Below are 19,979 nucleotides of genomic sequence, written 5' to 3' on the forward strand. Positions count from 1 at the left end.
GCGGAGGAGAGCAGAGCAGAGCAGAGACCCAGGACACTCGGTGATATTTAACTATGTAGAGGTCTAATGAATACAAAATAACATAAAACATAACCATAAACTTACATACATATATCTATGTATGTATGTATGTATGTATATATCTACACACACATACATGATATTTACAAAGTGGGTTCACACAGGCAATAGCACTTTTAACCCTGTACTCAGGCACAGGCCTATCCTCTGTGGCCTTCTGATTAGTCTGCAATGGCCCCTCTAGGCAGCAGGCAAAGGAACACTTTATAATAAAACACAGATTCATTAATAAATCAACAACAGAAATAGCTGGCAGTGATGGCACAGTAATGAAACATACATAATCAGGTTACATCAGAAGAGTCACAAACATGTACAAATAACCAACACAATGAATTAAAATATAAAACAGCTTTCAATCCTTTCCTAATAGAACAATAAGGATGTGGGTTACATCAAGAATCCTAACGACATGAAAAACCAGAACACCACAATGGCACAGCAGATATGCCTAAAGGAGAAATGATAACCCAAGGAGAGATCCTGTTACCTAATAGCACATCACTACCCTCTCCCAGGTCACTCAACTAGGAAGGAGCCTGTAACCTTGAAACCACCCTCTCAAGGGCTTCTCATTGATCACCGCAGTGAGGAAGGTCCCTCCTCCCCTGTGGGAATCCCTTTCCCTGGGAAACTTATGACTCTGTGTCCTCCCTTGCAGGGGGGTTGTCCCATCCAGTCACTGTTCATGGCAGGAAGGCCCGGGCTAACTCATGCAGCCACCAGGGCCTGTCAGTCCTCTTTCAGCCCCATGCACTGGTCTGTGCACCGAGGGCTTCTTCCCTCTGCAGGGTTGGAGACCTGCACTGCCTCATGTAGCCGCTGGGTTCCTTTCAGCTCTACTAGCCCCATGCACCGCTCTGTGCACTGAAGGGGCCTCGGCTCCTGCCTCATGCAGGGTTGGAGACCCGCACTGCTTCATGCAGCTGCTGGGTCCAGTCCGCTCTCAGACCCTCACCCGCCCTGTGCACTGACCTGTGCATCAAGGGCTCCTGCCTCATGCAGGGTTGGGGACAGGCGCTGCCTTGTGCAGCTGCCTAGGTCCCCTCAGCTCTCCACCAGCTCCATGCATTGCTCTGTGCACCGAAGGGGCCGGATTCCTGCCTTGTGTAGGATTGGGGACCTGTGCTGCCTCGTGCAGCCACCGAGGTCCTGTCCACACTCTGGACCACCCATACACTGACCCGTGCACCATTGCTGCTCTCTTCCTGCGGCAGCTAGGATGCAGCCACCTGTTGCTGCTTCAGGGCGCTTCTGGGGCAACTACTCCACCCCTGCTGGTCAGTAAAACCAGCTCTTCAACAGCCCTGGTCTTCATAGTCCTTTGTCAAAAAGCTCCTGTGTGTTGGGCATGCTGGCTTTTTATTCATTCTGGAGGCTCTGCCCCCGGATTGAGAGCAGACCAATAGGAAAGCCTGTGGGGTTAGTTCCTTTTCAGGTCCTCTCTTTCACCTTGCCTCTGGGTCAGGGCAGGGCTGCCTTCCCTTGACTGGTGGGGAAGGAAAAACTGTCTCCTCCAATGGAGCCCCAGCCCTTTGGACTCAAGCTAACAGTCTGGGCTGCCAGTGAGGCCACTGGCCAGCCTGTCACATAATGGAACATTTTTAATGATTTTTTAAAATTAATTTCTACCTTTGTAGAGGAAGAACTGAGTGAATTAGCAGAAAAGCGAAATCTAGAACATCTGCAGGAAGTACAGGCTCTTGCAGCTTGCCAGCCATGCAGTGTCAATGGTAAGTACAGAGTTAGCATCAGTGGTCCATTCGTGCCCCTACCCGTGCATCAGGTTAGTGCGGTAAAGCCATGCCAGTGCTTGTAACCAACAGCACACAATGGAGTGATGTGGCGTGTACCATGTCTGGCTGCCTTTAACTCCCCAGTACAAATGATCAGGTGCCCTGTACCAGGGAACCAGAGGCTCCTGCTATTTTAAAAAGGAAAGTGTAAGAGGGAGGTCCTCAAGTAAATGCAGGCTCTAGATACTACTCAGAAGCTAGCTGTGGAGCACTAGACCAATAGGACAGAGCTCCAGGAAGGTAGGATTGAAACAAAGACAGCTTAGCTAGGAAAACAGCAACAGGCTGTTCATGAACCTGAGAGCAGTAGTGGTCTTGATGTGAGGAACTTGTGTGTGTCATAAAGGATACTGCAACCAGCAGTGTGGAGACTTTGTACCAGCTTCTTAGATCTAGTTGTGTGATGTATCAGCTAGCCGAACCCAACATATCTTAAAGTTAGCTTTTTGACCCTTAATTGCAGGTAAATCAAATCCTGACATATATTTAGTACATTTCTGTCTAGATCTTATCTTGCACACAACTTTCAACATCTAAGTCATCACTGCCTAGGAAATGACCTGCTTGGAGACACGGAAGCGGAAAGGGATCTTGGAGTCCTAGTGGACTCCAAGATGAACATGAGTTGGCAGTGTGACGAAGCCATCAGACAAACTAATGGCACTTTATCGGTCATCAGCAGATGCATGACGAACAGATCCAAGGAGGTGATACTTCCCCTCTATTGGGCGCTGGTCAGACCGCAGCTGGAGTACTGCGTGCAGTTTTGGGCGCCGCACTTCAAGAGGGATGTGGATAACCTGGAGAGGGTCCAGAGAAGGGCCACTCGCATGGTTAAGGGTTTGCAGGCCAAGCCCTATGAGGAGAGACTGGGGCACCTGGACCTCTTTAGCTTCTGTAAGAGAAGGTTGAGAGGCGACCTTGTGGCTGCCTATAAGTTCATCACGGGGGCACAGAAGGGAATTGGTGAGGGTTTATTCACCAAGGCGCCCCCCAGGGGTTACAAGAAATATTGGCCACAAGCTAGCAGAGAGCAGATTTAGACTGGACATTAGGAAGAACTTCTTCACAGTTCGAGTGGCCAAGGTCTGGAACGGGCTCCCAAGGGAGGTGGTGCTCTCCCCTACCCTGGGGGTATTCAAGAGGAGGTTAGATAAGCATCTAGCTGGGGTCATCTGAACCCAGCACACTTTCCTGCTTATGCAGGGGGTCGGACTCGATGATCTATTGAGGTCCCTTCCGACCCTAGCATCCATGAATCATTTTCATTTTCCAAAATTGATCAGCTCAATGTGTAAAAGCTATTAGAAATGCATTTTTGGGCTTGCTCTTCATTCAAGTTGCTGTATCCCTATAACTTTCAAATCTGCTTTGATCTTGAGAGCAGCATAGTACAAGTTTCATGTGTCTGAAAACTTTTTTCTGAACTGCAGGCCAATAGTTTCCTCATCATTTATATACATAGTTACAACTACTTGTACAGATTTACCAGTAGTCACAGTTCAGAAGACAAGGAATGGAACATGGGCATTTTTTGGCTGCTGAAACTGAATGACAGTCTTGTAGTAAGTCTGAAGTTCTTGCTTCATTTGCTTCAGTTGCTGGAGGATGTTCATCACCACCATCTTCTACTGAATCACAATATCTTTCAAGTATATCTTTCAGACTGTACACACTTCTCTGCGCAGAACTAATATCTAGTTCATCAATTATTTGATGCCATGCTCTTGCTTCAGGAGAAAGAAGAATATTTTCTTACACAATATTCACATTTGAATGGGAATGAGAGACTTGTTGCTTTCGTTGTTCCTCTCATCTGCATTCAGGATGGTAGTATGCCTAGGCAGCTATTAGATCTTTGACACCAATTTGGCAACATTCTTCCCTGCCAGCTTGTGTATTGCACTGACTGATTCAAATGACAACACTTGACTCATTTTCTTCTTATTAGAACATTTCTGTCAGGAAATGCACACCCTCCAGTGAACTGCTGGAATAGATGATCTTCTGGATGTCCTGTGTTCTTTACTTGATGTTGTTGGTAGGGTTTCCCTTTCATTTTCTGTCTTGCATGACTTTCTTAATAGTCTCTCTCTGTCCTGTGTGTGTAAAAGAACTGTGGTAAGAATGATGCCAGGCGAGGCTTTTGGAATGTTGCAGTGCAAGATCAACACAGTGTGATAGTCTGTCAAGAATACTGCCATAACAAGTGTCAAATTCAGCAACTGTCCTACATTGAACAAGTGCCTCATTTATTCATGCAATTCCAGCAGGTGTACTTTGACTAATCTCTGACTGCAAACCTACTTGAGACATATGGCGCATCTTGTAGATTCTGAGTTCTACCTCCCGTGCTTTGCTAGGCTCATTGATGCTATCGGCTCCATTGTAATGTTTGCCTAAGGGTGAATCTCTTGTTGACGATTGCTATTGCAGGTTTTCATGTTAAGGTAATTTGAAATGGAACATAACTGATGTAGCAATTTTGCAAAACTTTTGGGTATCTAATAATGAAGAAAGCTGTAAATTCACAGCAGCTGTCTTGGAATCCAATATGACTACCACAACAGAAGTGTTATGATTAATCCCCTTTGTTCGTGCAATATTGGCTTTGTTATTGGAATTAAGTGGGGGCTGAAATATTGACCAAAATGTAAATTCATGGGAGCCATCCTGGTTTCCAATATGTCAGCTACTTGCACCACTTGCCAGAATGGCAGTGTGACTTTTCTGACACAGGTAGACCATCTATATCTGAAACACAGTGTTGCCACTTGTGGTATTGAGTTGCCTATGAGGTGAGACCTTTACCCTTCTTTTTTACCCTACTGTGGTGCTACAGACAGCCTGTACTTCTGCACACAAAATTTGTAGCGTTGCACAGGTGTTTGTACTGCTATATGTATAACCTGCTCACAGCCTGAGGAACACCTGAGCTTCTAGTTCTGTTAGCATCTTCTTCAGCCTAGCATAGTTATCCTTTATCCTTGTCAGCTAGTACCTGGCCATAGATAGATAAACATGAGCTTCTATAATGCTATAATTGAAGAAAACCTAACACAATCCTTGTATTTCTAGTAGAAATGAGGAGTTGTTATTACCTCTATATGTAGTTTTTTTCTTTGCCTTACGGAATGTGGCAATTAAAGGCAAGCAAAGTAACACCCAGTTTTTAATCAAATTTAATTAGAGTTGGATGTCTAAGGGCCCTGACAGATGTTCATTTAAAGGTGTGATGGGATCCAATCTCCAGTCCCTATCAGTTGTGCTTTCTGCCATGCCACACATGGATGACAGGATATACGATTTTATGATCAGGGATCAGATCCCAATCACATCATGCTGCCCAGTGGGAAAGCTGAAAGCCAGGGAGGGGCATTTATACACATCAAATGATGTTAAAGCACCCTCACTGCCATTTTTCAACATGGGGATGCTGATGCATGAGATGCTGGAGTCTGCTGGAGTGTGGTAATTACCACGCTCCAGCAGATTTGATTAATCGAGTTTGCTCTGATGCACTGTAGTTACAGTGCATTGGAGCATCCTCGCTGCACATGTGTAGGCGCCCCAGGTGCCCAAGATTCATTTGATTGTTAGCTTGGCCACAGGACCACACTGGGGTCTGGAATGAGCCCCAGTGTAGTCACGCCTGGTTGATAATTAGCAGGTTGTCAGCTGAGTCTGGTGTCTGCATTGGGCTGGTTCTGAACCTAAATGCAGTCCTGGACCCAGCAGCCAGAGCTGATGGATATGAGGTTTAAAGTCCCTGGCAGGGGAAGATGAATGTTCTCCCTGCTGCTGGGAGCCTTTGCTTCCCAGCACAGGGTTTAAAGTCTTAGCACAGGGGAGCAGAGGCTTTCCCCTAATGAGAACTTTAAACTCTGTATAGAGGGATACAGCCTGGTGCTCCTTCCCTGTTTCAGGCTGCTCAGTGAAGGTTTAAAGTCCCAGTGGGGGGCTTCCCTCCCTTCCATCACTCCTGCTGGGAGCCTCTGCTTCACAGCACTGGGCAACCCAATCAGGCCTGCCCAGCGCAGGGTTTAAAGTTCCTTGCAGAAATTGGTTCAGCTGATTATCAGCCACTAGCCACGTGTTAAATTTAAGGTGCCATATAAATGAGCCGTAAAAATGTTCTGCATTATATGTGGAACATTTAAGAGGTCATAAAATGGGGAACAAGCCATAAAAATCAGGTGCACAGGTAGCACCCTATTTATGTTGTGATTAGAGAGGGCCCTAACTCAGTTTTGCTCCTTTGAAAATCCTGTATTGCTTCTTGGTCTCTTTCAGGCTAAGGTTAAATGTTATATACCAGGGAAAGGAGAGAGGGGGCTGTAAGGGAACAGTTGCAGAAGTTGCTGTAATTTAAAATTCTGAAGCAATATCCTTAATCCTCTTCCTCTATGTCTTCCGTGACCTCCCATTGACTCTTAAAATGCCCCTGATGACATGTTTTTTTTTCTTTTCCATTGTGGAAAATTAGTGAGGAAGTACTGTTGTAGCTTTACATCAGTAAAGAGCCCTTGGACAAAGAAGATTCTCCATTGGACACCTCCAGCCAGAATAATAGTTTCTTTGTGCTTTCTGCTTGGCACAAATAATGTACCTCAGATTTTAAAGGAAATTTGAATTGCAGTTTACCTAATAATGATGTCAAGGTATTTCTGTTGTTTTGTAGAGAATGAAATGCACAATTTATCAGAAAAAAGAAGGCTTTTCCTTGCAAATCTAGAATCAGGTTGGAAAGATCTTCAGCAAGCGCATGCTCTTCTAGCTGCCCAACCAGGTAATGTCATTGGTAAGTACAGAAACAAGGTCTGATCTGTTCTGGATATTTCTCTTAGATATATAGGCCCTTGCTATTTTTTCCCTCAGTTCTCTGTCAAGCCTAAGGCTGAAAGGTTCTGAAAAACACTTCCTGGCTTTGAGATTTCACACAGACTGGTGCCCTCTCCAGTGCTGAAGAGACCAGTGCCCACCACACTGATCTCAGCCAAGATCCAGAGGCAAGCTGCCTGTCATGCAAACTCACCATCACTGTCTGTTATGACCTCCCTGTTGTTGTTGGCCAATAATAAGTCCCCAGCACAGGTTGTTTCTTCATTGGAATGCCAGTTTAGATCATCCTTTGGTACATACAATGCTGTACACATTTGTTGGGAGTTTGGCATTGACAATCCATGGCTGCCAGGATGTCCTATGATACCATTACGAATAACTTGGTCTTGGAGCTTACATTAGTACTCACTCTGAAGAATAATACTCAAAATCCTAAACCTCTGTCCATGGCCATTTTAGATTTCATCTGAATCACCATGTACAGTTAACTACTGGACTAAGAATGGGATATTCTTAAGAGCCTTCTTCTCTTGGAACAAACCTGGTACAGTCAGTACCTCAGTCCTTGGAGGACATTGGGGGTTTTCAAGAATTAATGAAGTGAGTAGGCCAGGTTCTAGAATTTTCTCAAAAGAGATACTGGAATATATTATGCCTAGAGATCTATCAAATTCATGGTGGCTGCCCCCTGATTTTGTGGATAGAACGTGGGCCCAGGCAGTCATTTTGCAGGTGGTGCATGGCAGCCCCACCTCATCCCTCTGGCTGAAGGGCCCCAGTGGCCCCGCCATTTGCTGCTGATTGGCTGCAGAGGTTGCCCATCATATGGCCTTGCCCTGACCACTGATTGGCTACAAGGGCTGTCTGTCACTGCCAATTGATGGAGCGGGGTAGGACCACATGACTTGCAGCCCTCTCAACCAATCAGTGGTGAGGGTGGAAGTGGCAGCTGTTTTGCCTTCAGCTGTTCAAATGGGCAGCCTCCCTTCCTCGCCTCACCAAGCTGCTGCAGCACACTAAGGACTGCTGGCTCCTTCTGAGGAGCAAGCAATTTCTTTTCTGTAAGTGTGTTTTTTTCTGCAGATTTTGTGGGCATTGGCCAGATTTAATGGAATCTGTGAAATCGCGAATTTGATAGGTCCCTAATTATGCTATAGTGGTTCTGTTATACCATACAGAACCTCTGAAGTTAGCCCCATGTTACCTATTAATAAAGTGACTTTGGATCCTGCAAAGATAGAATGGCAAACTCCTGCATCAAGCTATAACACCATGAAGAAGAGAGAGAAACAGTAAAGAGTGCCAGGACTAGGTCAATAAAAGGTCTTGCTTTCCACTCTGTTTCCAATCCAGAATCATGAATTCTGGCTGTCCTGGCTCATTTGATGTTAGATTCTATGATGTGATGACCTGGTGAATTTACTCTCTCTGGGGAGAAAGGAAGAACTATTGACCTTAATGTCAGATGATTAATTACTAGCAAAAATGGCATTGTAGGTATCATTTAATGCAGAAGATACATAAGTCAGATTCATAGCATTGGCAGTAATGATGTGCTTCTTTTCATGTCTTCAAGGCTCAGGCTTCCCAAAGGGGAGGTCCAGTCAATTGTGGTGGACTTTTCCTTTGAGGATATTGACCTGTTTAGCTCTAACTTGGATGAACCTTCATTGAAAACCATAAAATCTTCAAAGCCCATTATGCTTGTTTGGGGTAGTCTGTCCTTCACAGAAGCACAGATTTATGTGCCAACAAAGGTCAACTAAGTGGAGAAGTTCCTTCTCATCTGTGACCTTCAGTGCTCTACCTGTTCAGGGTGTGTCCCAGTCAGGTGAGCCCCCCATAAAGTAGCATACATTTCATAGACAAAGACATCTAGCTGCAGTTTAGACATCAACTTCTAGTTTATCTGACCTTATATAGGGAGTGTGATGGTGTGATTGGGAAATGATAACAATAAGCCTTTCTGCTCTTGCACAAATGCTTGGGTCATTTCCAGTCTATATGGGTCCAAATTTCTTTTTTAGACCTATGGGAGAGAAGGTAGGTGGGTACTGATTTTGATTACTCTAGTAGCAATAATACCCTCCTTACATTGAAGGGACTGGCTTGTATCGCTTAACTTCAGCAAGGCTGTCAAACATAACAGCCCACAGGACAATTTGGCCCCCAGTGTTGCCCCTGGGTCTCATAATTGATCCACACACCACATGAAGTGTGCATCGGACCAGCTCTGAATGCAGGGCCTGGGACATAAGCAGTGCCTGCCCCAGCCAGTCTGGGACTCCACTGCATGTGGCATCCGTGCTGGGCTCATCTGGGATGTACACTGTGCACAGTGCCTGCTGCAGCTGGTTCAGGACCTGTGCTGCATGTGATGCCTGTCATGGACTAGCCCCAGGTAAGTGTTGCATGCAGCATTGGGTCCCAGACTGGTCCAGGGTGGGTGTCACTTGGAGCACAGATCCCAGACTGGTCCAGGGCAGGTGTCATGTGCACTGGATGGAGTGTGGGGGGATGTCTGTAGACCCAGTCCAGCCTGTGGACCAGCCTCGTGTCGCTCATCCAGCCCATGTGGCCAGATGAGTTTCACCCCCCTGATTTACAGGATATTTAATTTTACATTGCCAGAAGATGTCCTTACAAATGATAGAAGATCAAGGATTTAGTCTCAGGAGTATATTTGCAGAATATCTCCATCTAGATCAGGGGTGGGCAAAATGCGGCCTGGGGGCCAGATGCAGCCTGCCAGGCCATTCTATCTGGCCTGCGGGGCCCCTAAATTTTTTTTAAAATTAATATTAATCGGCCCCTGGCTGTCTATCGTGCGGCACTCCATGGCTTGGCAAAACTCAGTAAGCGTCCCTCCGCCCAAAATAATTGCCCACCCCGATCTTGATATAGGCCTCTTTGCAAATAGAACCAACAAGATGTACTTTTATTTCTGTCCACAAGGTGGCCTTAGTCCTTTTTCCCCTCTCAGTTTATTCTTAGAATCATAAAATCATAGGGCTGGAAGGGACCCCAAAGGATCATTGGGTCCAGCCCCGTGCATGAGCAGAAAATACATCTAGGGTTAGACGACCCCAGCCAGGTGACCGTCCAGTCTTCTCTTGAAGACCTCTAGGATAGATGATTGCACCACCTCTGTGGGGAGCTTGTTCCATAGTCTGGACACTATAGTTGTAAAGACGTTTTTCCTAATATTCAGCCTGAAACTATCTTCCAGGAGTTTGTGGCCGCTGTTTCTAGTTTTCCCCCAGAGCGCCCTGGTGAACAGTTGTTCACTGAGCCCCTGATGTATGCCTCTGATATAGCAGTAAGCCACAGTCAGGTCCGTTCTCAGCCTTCTTTTCTTTAGGCTGAAGAGTGAGATTCCTCAGCCTCTCCTCGTATGGCTTGCCATGCAAGTCCCTGATCATACAAGTGGCCCTTCTCTGGACCCTCTTGAGCTTTAGCACGTCCTTGTTGAAGTGTGGCACCCAGAACTGGATGCAGTACTCCAGCTGCGGCTGCACCAATGTTGAGTAAAGTGGGGGAATCACTTCTCTGGATTTACTGGAGATGCATCGATTGATGCATGCCAGAGTTTTATTGGCCCTAGCGGCTACTGCGTCACATTGCTGGCTCATATTCATGCTGGCTTATATTCATGCTTATATTCATGTTACCCCCAGATCCCTTTCATTTGTAGTGCTGGTCAGGTTAGCGATGCCCAGCCTATAGGTGTGCTGGGAGTACTTCCTTCCCAGATGCAGCACTTTGTATGTCTCTATATTGAACCTCATCTGGTTCCATTCTGCCCAACATGCCAGCCTGTCTAGGTCTGCTTGTATCTGCAGCCTATCTGTGGGTGTGTCCACACAACCCCATATCTTGGTGTCGTCCGTGAACTTGGTCAATGGGCTTTTTACCCCCCTCATCCAGGTTGTTGAAGAAGATATTGAACAGTACTGGGCCAGGTATTGCCACTGCCCACATCTTGCCAGGACAACACTGTTCCATTCATTTGGACTCTCTGCATCCTACCCTGCAACCAGTTTTGCACCCACTTGACGGTCCTGCAGTTGAACCTGATATCTTCCAGTTTTCTGATCAGTACCTCGTGGGATACCAGGTCAAAGGCTTTCTGGAAGTCGAGGTATATGATGTCAACCACTTTTCTGTCATCCAGGTGTCTTCATAGTGTGGTTGAAATGCCTTCTATATGCCTTCCTTCCTACACGTCTAAACTTGTGAATTCCTCATAAGGCAAGGCAGGACTGAATCCTAATCAGCCTCTGTAGCTGAGGCAGTTCTAGCATCAGGGTCCCCTGATTCTCTTGGTGAGATCTTATGGCACTGTTTTCAGTGCTGGGTTTGTTAATCCATGACAGTAGGGTTCTGTACCTGGACTTTTGGACCTTCCATCCCATGGATGCAGTATGGTTCTTGTAGGTTGGGCAACAATGTTCAGCTAAGGTCAGAGACATTCTTACTGGCAGCCAAAAGACCTCAACTGGGTATATTTACTTGGTAAAATGGACTAGGTTTTTCTTCTGGGTTTGGTTGAAGAACATTAGGCCCATCAGGACCATTCTTGACTATCTTTTGGACCTAAAACATGCAAATGTCTGTCAGGAAGTTGAAATCCATCTGGCAGTTATCTTAGCCTTTCACCCACCTGTCACTGGCTACATGTATTTTCTTACCCAGCAAATCTCTTCTTAGGGACTTGTCCAATGGCTTGTCTTCTAGACTTTTCTCATGTGGACACTCCAGTTCCAGAATGGGACCTGATTTTGGCCTCATGTTGTGGATGAGAATATAATTTGGGCCTATCACAGTGTGTTCTCTCTTGAATCTTTCCAAGAAATTGAATTTCTGGAAGCAGTAATATTAGCAAGATTGGTGGGTGCCCAAGCACTCCTTGGATCTTCCTTATACTATTTTCTACTCAGATAAAGTGACTGTAAGGAGCCATTCAAAATTTCTGTTTAAGGTAGTCTCAGATTTTCATATAGGGTAGCAAATAAGCTTGACTATGTTCTATCCTTATTTATCTGATCCAAGGTTTCACTATATTCACTTGATATTGAAAGCTTTGACCTACTACCTTAAAAGAACCAAGCCATGAAATCTCTATGGCTGGTTTTGGCTGGGAGATTTAAAAATGGAGTCATATTAGCTCAAAGACTAGTCATTGGGTTGTGCAAATTTATGTTGTGAGACTATTGATGTAGATCTGCCTTCTGTGATAAAAAAAAAGTTCATTACACCAAAGTCCAGTTTATTTCCCTGTGTAAGGTGAATCTTAAGGGCTATCACCTGGATCTCCATACATACCTTCACTAAGCATTACAGCAGCATAGAAGCTTTCAGGAGGTTCTGCAGTTGGGGTTTGTCTACAGCAGGGGTGTCAAACTCACCCTGGGCCTCAGGCCAGATCTGTGAGGCTGCATTTGGACAGCAGTGTTGGTGTAGGCCAGGCAACAGAATAGGTCTTGGGGTATGTGGTTGCACAGAGCAGAGATGTAGTGGCATGCATGGTGTGCAGCTCTGGCCAGGTAACAATACAGAGCCAGAGGCATGCAGCAGTGCAGAACCATGTTTGGCTAGAGCTCTGCCCTGCTGCACACTCCTGGTTCCTCATGGGCGCATTCCTGTGGCTCTGCACTGCATGAACATGACAACATGTCACCACACACTCTGGATCCATGCTGCCTCACACCCCAGGTGCTGTTCACCTGCCAGACCTCCGCACCTTCATATAGCAGCATGAAGCCAGAGGCATGCAGCTGCACACCCTCAGCTCTATGCTGCTGCCCAGCAGTGTGGAGCTCTGGTAAGTCAGCAGTATCTGGAGTGTGCAGCAGTGTGGAGCTGAGGGACAGTCCATCAGACTGTAGCCCATTGGACTACCAGTGGACCAAATGCAATGGTTCTGTGGGCTGTATGTTTGACACCCTTGGTCTAGAGGACTTGAAGATCACCTTCAGATACATGGGCAGTGCTTTGGAGCTGAACTTAAATGAGAAGGAAATTCTTCTGAGATGTGTGCGGGCCGGGCGCGACCCGAGCCCTTTTCCGTGCTGCACGCGGGCTGTGGCCAGCAGCCTGGGCACGCTGGGTTGGAGAGGGAGGCCGACGAGCTGGAATTAGGCACAAATGCTTAGCGGTAGTTTTAAAGATTGTTTACTTACACCGAGTTGGCAGTGGTGTAGGCTGGAAAACTTGCTTGAGTTGCGGTTACAGACACAGACAACACAGATGGTCTCATGGAGGTTGCTAGGCTCCACGGAACAGAGCTCCGGATGCTCTGGGTGAACAAGCCACCAAAATCAGAATCGTAGGTACGTCTTATAAAAGTTGCGCTCGAAGACGGGAAGAGGTGGGCGGTGGATCGCCTCTTATACGGCTAACAGGCCAATCGTTAGCCGCCACGTGTGAATAATTTAGAACTAGCCAATAGCGGGGATCGAATTTACATACCGGTGCCGGGAACTCTTTTGCACCGTGCATTCCTCTTGCAACATGAGCAATGCACTCTGCAAAAGAAGCTGCAGAAAAGGCGGGAACCTCATCTCTGCACCGGGGTTTTCCTCTGCAACAGCAAACTCTCCCGTGCAATGAAGCTGCAACTTGGCGGGGATAATTCTGGTGCCGAAGCGCACACAAAATCATGCCTTTGGGTCATGACAAGATGTACTGTCCACAAGCACAGTTAACTACCCTCAACTCTGCAATGAGAAGAAACTGAGAGGCTAGAAGCTGGTATTTTCTTTTTAACCTTTGGGTGCAGTGGCATGAGGAGGAGGGAGACTAGAAAGTGCTCTAAGTCTATTACTAAAGCAAAAAGTTTCTTTGGAGTGAGACAACCCAATTGAGAGAGTCCAGAGGAGAGCCACTCATATGATCGAAGGCCTGGAGGTCAGGCCATACGAGGAGAGGCTGAGGGACTTGGGACTCTTCAGTCTGGAAAAGAGAAGGCTCAGGGGGGACTTGGTGGCAGCCTACAGTTATATAAGAGGAGTGTATCAGGACCTGGGAGAACAGATGTTCACCAGAGCTCCCCAAGGGATAACAAGATCTAATAGCCATACACTCCAGGCAGAATGATTTAGACTAGATATAAGAAAAATGTTTTTTACGGTGCAAGTGTCCAAGATCTGGAACAAATTCCCCCCAGAGGTGATGCAAGCACCTACTCTGGACTCTTTAAAAAAAACATGTGTATGTATTTCTTGCTGGGGTCACTTGATCCCAGCTGACTTCCTGCCTATGGCTGGGGGGGGGGGGGGCCTGCCCCTAATGGCTGGGGGGCTGGACTCGATCTCATGAGGTCTCTTCCAGCCCCTAACATTTATGAAATCTATGAAACCCACAGATGAGAACTTCAATTTTCAAGTGTCTTTATTTTTTGCAGGTGCATTTTTAAACATATAGGTAGATACATGATAAAATGCAGAAATTGTTGTTGGTTCTTTCTATTGTCTAATATTAATTGGTCTTTTTAGACTATTTTCTGTAGTAATGGTATGCTAAGATGCTTATACTATTGGCTGCAGGAAAGGTCTGGATCAGTTTTCTGCATCGTGCTTTTAATTTCTTAAAGAATAATATCCAAAACTTTTCTCTGTTAAGTGCACTAAAATCTTCTGTACTCTGTAGAGAGAAAAGTTAGCCAAGAGTTTTCCAAGAACAGAGAGCATTTGCTTGCAAAGGTGGAAGAAAATCTAAAAGGCCTACAACAAGCACAGGTTTTGGTTTCAGGACAGTTGGGAAAATTTGGATCCAGTGGTGAGTGCAAAGTAAATAACTTATATGTCCAATTAAAGAATGAGTTTGCTGGGGCCTCTGGCACCACCTATAGATAAAATTTTGAACAAAGATGATGTATTGTTTTCTTCAATCTGTGGATATTCAATGTAACTACTGTTTCCTTGTATGTGTAGCTATCCATATGGATGAGATTTAAATTGAGAATTCACCAAGGGAAAAATGGCATTCCCATATAGAAGAATGTTCATTTGTCAAGAGAGATTGATAACGTGTGTTCCATTAACATAACGGGGCATTGTTTTTAAAGGCATTGAAGATTAAATCTATATTTGCTGATTTTCAAAGATTTATGTTTAACCACTCAACATTTTGACAGGGCTTATGGCATCATGGGGCAACATTAAATCTGTGTTGTTGATATTGTGAGGCTTTTAATACCTTTAATTAAAAAAAAAAATTCCAGTAATCCAATATGACACTATTGCCTCTGACTCTCTGGGCAGATCATTGACTAGATCAGGGGTTTTCAACCTTTTTTGCTCAGGATCCCCCTGGCAGCCAGTCTACAAGCAGGGAGTTCCCTGTCAGCCAGTTGACATGCGGGGGGGGAGTCCCCTGCGTGGCAGTAAAACCGGAAGTGCCGTCAGCAAAGCTGGAAGTGCCAGCAGCTTCTCTGTGCCACTGCTGTGTACCCCCTGGCGCCTTCCAAAGTACCCCCAGGGGTACATGTACCCCTGGCTGAAAACCCCTGGTGTAGTTGGTTACCATCATTAAACAATGGATTAGCTGCCTCTGTACCACTGTCCCATTTTTTGTCTTTAAGATTGTCCATTGGGAACTTTGACATTTATTTAGCTATCTACATATGCAACATAGAATCAACAGTTTTCCTTAGGTCAGCTTTTATGGACCAAATAATGATTTAGGAACCTAGAGTTTTTATTCTAAGTCCATTTTATCCTCCCTCTTTCATAGATTCATAGATGTTAGTTTCTTTTTATGACAAGGCCACCAATGGCCTTGTAGGATGCAGGAGTTGAGGTAGATGTTATCTATCTGGACTTCCAGAAGGCCTTTGACACGGTATCTCATACCATCCTTATACATAAACTGAGGAGATTTGCCTTGGATGATTATGTGGTAGACTGGGTAGCAAACTGACTCAAGGGTCACACTCAGAGTGGTGGTGGATGGGTTGGTGTCAACCTGGAAAGATGTGTGCAGTGGAGTCCTTCAGGGCTCAGTTCTGGGGTAATGCTGTTCAACATCTTCATTAGTGATCTGGATGAGGGTGTGGGAAGCACCCTGTTCAAATTCGTGGATGACACAAAAATATGGGGTGAAGCTAACACCCTGGAGAGGAGGAACCAGATCCTGGCTGACCTAGGCAGGTTGGGGAAGTGGGCAGAGAGCAACAGGATGCTATTCAATAAGGACAAGTGCAAGGTACTGCATCTAGGGAGAAAGAACTGCCATCATACCTATAGGCTGGGGGGCGACCTTTTCAGCACCACTGAGGCAGAAAGAGATCTTGGAGTCACTGTTGACTCCAGGATGAACATGAGTCGTCAATGTGATGAAGTAGTCAGCAGAGCCAATCGCACCTTATCGTGCATCCATAGGTGTTTCACAAACAGGAGGTGATTCTCCCTCTCTGTGCGGCACTGGTCAGGCCACAGCTGGAGTATTGTGCCCAGTTCTGGACTCCACAATTCAAGCAGGATGCAGACAACTTGGAAAGGGTCCAAAGAAGAGCCACTCATCTGATTAGAGGCCTGCAGGGAAGGCCCTATGAGGAAAGGCTAAGGGACCTTAAACTCTTCAGCCTCTCCAAGAGAAGTCTGAGAGGGGACCTTGTGGCAGCGTACAAATTCATATGGGGAGAGCAACATGAAGTAGGCGATGATCTGTTTACCAGGACACCCCCTGGAACAACAAGGAACAATGGCTATAAGCTACTGGAGAGAAGGTTTAGACTGGACATTAGAAAAAAGCTCTTCATGGGCAGGGTTGCCAGGATCTGGAATGGGCTTCCAAGGGATGTGGTGCTCGCCCCATGCTTGGGGGTCTTCAAGAGGAGACTGGACAGGCACCTGGCTGGGTTCACATGACCCCAATTTTGGTGACCCTTTTCTTGCCTGCCAGGGGCAGGGGGTCAGACTAGATGGCCCACTGAGGTCCTGTCTAACCCTAGAATCTATTAATCTGACATTCAAGAGAGAACCTCAGAGTGAAGGTCATATACTGGCCAGATGTACCTTGACTCTGTGAACCCTAGGACTGGTAGATATAGAATTGTTTGCATTATTCTTATCTGCTATCAGTGTATATCAGTAAAATTTGCCTATTATCGAAGGGTGGGGTCGTGGTTGGTCTGAGGGTTTGGGTCCACCCTGAACAAGGTATCTGGGTCATAAATCCAGTGCCAACACTTCTGAGGAAGGTGAAAAAAACACCCAGACACTAAGAATCAAACTTGGGCCTCACAAGTGACCAGCAATGTTCATAAGCATAGAATTAACCAGACACCCTCCAAAATACAAGTGCAACCTCGGGACTACAAACACAACCCTATACATTGCACATCATATAGCTGTCCTCCAGGTCTGGAACTCCTATTCTCCAAACTTATAGAACAAGCAGAAATGTTTTCACTAGAGATTCTTGAATATTCAGTTAAGATAAAGTATCCCTGTAGCAACCAAATTGAAGAAATTCCTGTACCCTGGAAGCACATAGGCAAAGTCTATGCCAAGAGGTTCAAGAAAGATGCAAAGCATCTCTTTTCTCAACAAACTTTTTTTTTTACCAACAATGTGTCAGCTGTGAGCTTCTGCAACTTTTCTGATATCAATGAGGCATTTGCTGCTAGTGACTTCAGCTCACCCCTCATTCTGGACTTCAGCTCACCCCTCATGGGGGGACCCCTGCCAGGCCCTATCCCCTGCCTGCTCCCCAGTCCTCACGAGTGCCCTTCTGACCCCTGCCTGCCCGGCCCCAGCATCCCAGCACTTAGAAAAAAAAAAAAAAAAAAGCCAGCTCCTGCCAAGTGGGGAGGCCATCCCTGCTGTCCCCCACTGCCCTACATTGCATGGGGGACTCTGTTATGAGCCCTCATCCCCTGCCCACTCTCTCAGCCCCGTCAATGGCTGCCCCGCCTGGCCCCAGCCCCCCTGGCCCCAGTGGCCCAGCTCTTAAAAAAAAAAAAAAAAAAAAGCCCTGCACTCACTGGCTGCTGCAGCAACTGTTAGGGCTTCTGAGGGCTTGTGGCAGAGTCCCCCAAGCAGCGCTGGGCAGTGGAGTGCAGCGAGGATCGCCACCCTGCCTGGCAGCAGCCAGTGAATGTAGGGCTTTAAAAAAAAAAAAAAAGAGCCAGGACACTGGGGCTGGCCCTGGCAGCCATTGACCAGGCTGGGAGAGTGGGCGGGGGATGTGGCCTGTTTGATTCGGAGATTTGGCCAATTCGGCGGCAACTGAATACTCGAATCAGATTCGGCTGAATTGATTCAGGACAGTGATTCGAATCACTGAATCGAATCACTGTCCCCCCAAATCAGCTGAATCCAAATACAAAGCAAATACTAGCCATTTTGCACAGGCCTATTAGGTAGTCCTATACTGACACACACAATACTGTACTGCATTTGGTACCTCTTGAACTGGAAGTCATGTAGCCAGATTTGCATGGTGCTGCACCCAGGCTCATTAGCTCTCCTAGGAAGTAGAGCAAATTAACCCACTTTTAGCATCTTGCTTAAAACCCTATGTATCACTTGGGTTTTCATTGTTTGTGTAGAGAGACATTTCGGGGCAAAAACAATTGAAGTGTAGGACATGCTATGAGATGGTTTCTTATAAGATGGAGCTCAAGGCCATCCATCACTTAATGCAGTTACTGACTCATCCTTACAGTATCTGACGTTAGATTTTTGAGGACAGCCATTCTTATCAGGCCTCCAGTATGCAGGTTCCATTCATGTAAGGCATTCCAGACTCTACACATATTCAACATTTAAATACTGTCATTCTCATCTCTGCTGGTTTAATATTTGGTACAAGGAAATTATGGAACAGGGTATCCTTGTTATGCTTAGGTTTCTTTTCAGGTCTTAATGGGTAAATTTAATCCTCCTTCCCTTAATAATTTACTGTTTTTTCCTATCTCTTTGTGAAGGGATGTATAATGGGGAAGACTTAAAAAAACCAAACAAATGCATCTTGTGACTGTTCAGTCTAGGACCCTCCATGTCAGTCTGTGTCATCCATCCTCAGAAGACTGTGCTTTCTCCAGGGCTTTTTCTCTTGCTGTTCTTTTCTTAGGCTAAGTACTGTGACAAATGCTTGGCATGGAAAGTCCTAAAATTAAATTTCATGTATAAGAGTGTCACGGCGGGGTCCGCCAGGAGGGCCGTGATCTCCTTATGGCCCCCTCACCGTGCCAAGTCGATCCAAGGGCACCCTCAAATTCTCGCCCGCCATGTCTTCGATGGTTAGATAAAGTTGGGAGGCTGCCTTACGACTCCCTGGGCACGGTTAGCTGGGAACTCTGTCCCTGTGTGTTCCACGATCCCCTGGGGGCTCTCCCGGTATGATGGGTGGTACCCAGGCAGCCCACTATAGATATAGATACATATATATATATATAGATATATATATACATACATACACACACTGCCCGTCTCTCGGGCCTCCTCTACGTACTCTCGCCGCCTCTCTGAGGCCTCCTCTGTTGTGTTGCCCTCTGTTGGGCTCTCCGAGCCCACTCAGGGCCTCCCTGTGATGTTGCCCCTTTCTGGGGCCTTCTCTATAGTGTTGCCCCCTGTCTGGGGCCTTTACAATAGTGCCCCCTCCTGGGGCTTTTCCTACAATGTCGCCCGAACTTGGGCTTCTAAAATACAGCCCCCCCCGTCTGGGGCTCTCTGCGCCCACTCTGGGGACTTCTTGGTAACGCCGCCTGATTCTCGGGCCCACCGCGCTGCTACCCCCTTCTCCCAGGGCTCACCGTGCCACTACCCCCTCTCGCCGGGGCAACCGTAGCACTCTACCCTGCTCCGGGGTTTGTCGCAGCACTAGCCCTTCTTCAGAGGCTCACCGCGCCCGCACTGGCCTTCCTAATAATATTGCCCCCTCTCTGGGGCTTGCTGTGCTTGTCCTGGGCTTCCTAATAACACTGCCCCTTCTCTGGAGCTCGTCGTGCCCGCGCTGGGGCTTCTCAAAGCCGCCCCTCTCTGGGGCTGGGGTCTACGCACCCCGCAAGTTGCGCCCTCTCTGGTGCCAGGGTTCCGATACCACTGGGGTTCCCCCTTAGAATACTGCGCCCTCACTGGCGCCAGGGTCCCACCCCCTGTGGGTCCCTATGAGGATAATGTGCCCTCTTGGCGCTAGGGCCCCACCCCTCTGGGGTCCCTATGAGGCCTCCTCCAACCCCTTATAGCCTCTCCCAAACCACCGGTGTAATATCAAAGCCGAAAATAAACTCGAGCCTCCTGGCTATACTTC

General features: G+C 46.7%; 1 protein-coding gene across 1 annotated transcript in view; it reads left to right on the plus strand.

The window, feature by feature from the left end:
* The window catches only part of CCDC7 (coiled-coil domain containing 7), a gene marked incomplete at its 5' end in the record, with an annotated part of 170,022 nt that overhangs the window by 120,585 nt on the left and 29,458 nt on the right, over positions 1-19,979 (plus strand). The window contains 3 exons of the mRNA XM_025208476.1: positions 1,722-1,814; positions 6,559-6,678; positions 14,370-14,498. Coding sequence (XP_025064261.1) covers positions 1,722-1,814; positions 6,559-6,678; positions 14,370-14,498 — 342 coding nt within the window. The remainder of the gene's footprint in view (positions 1-1,721; positions 1,815-6,558; positions 6,679-14,369; positions 14,499-19,979) is intronic.

The sequence above is a fragment of the Alligator sinensis genome, unplaced genomic scaffold (assembly GCF_000455745.1).
Source record: "Alligator sinensis unplaced genomic scaffold, ASM45574v1 scaffold309_2, whole genome shotgun sequence".
In the NCBI taxonomy this organism is placed as follows: Eukaryota; Metazoa; Chordata; order Crocodylia; family Alligatoridae; genus Alligator; species Alligator sinensis.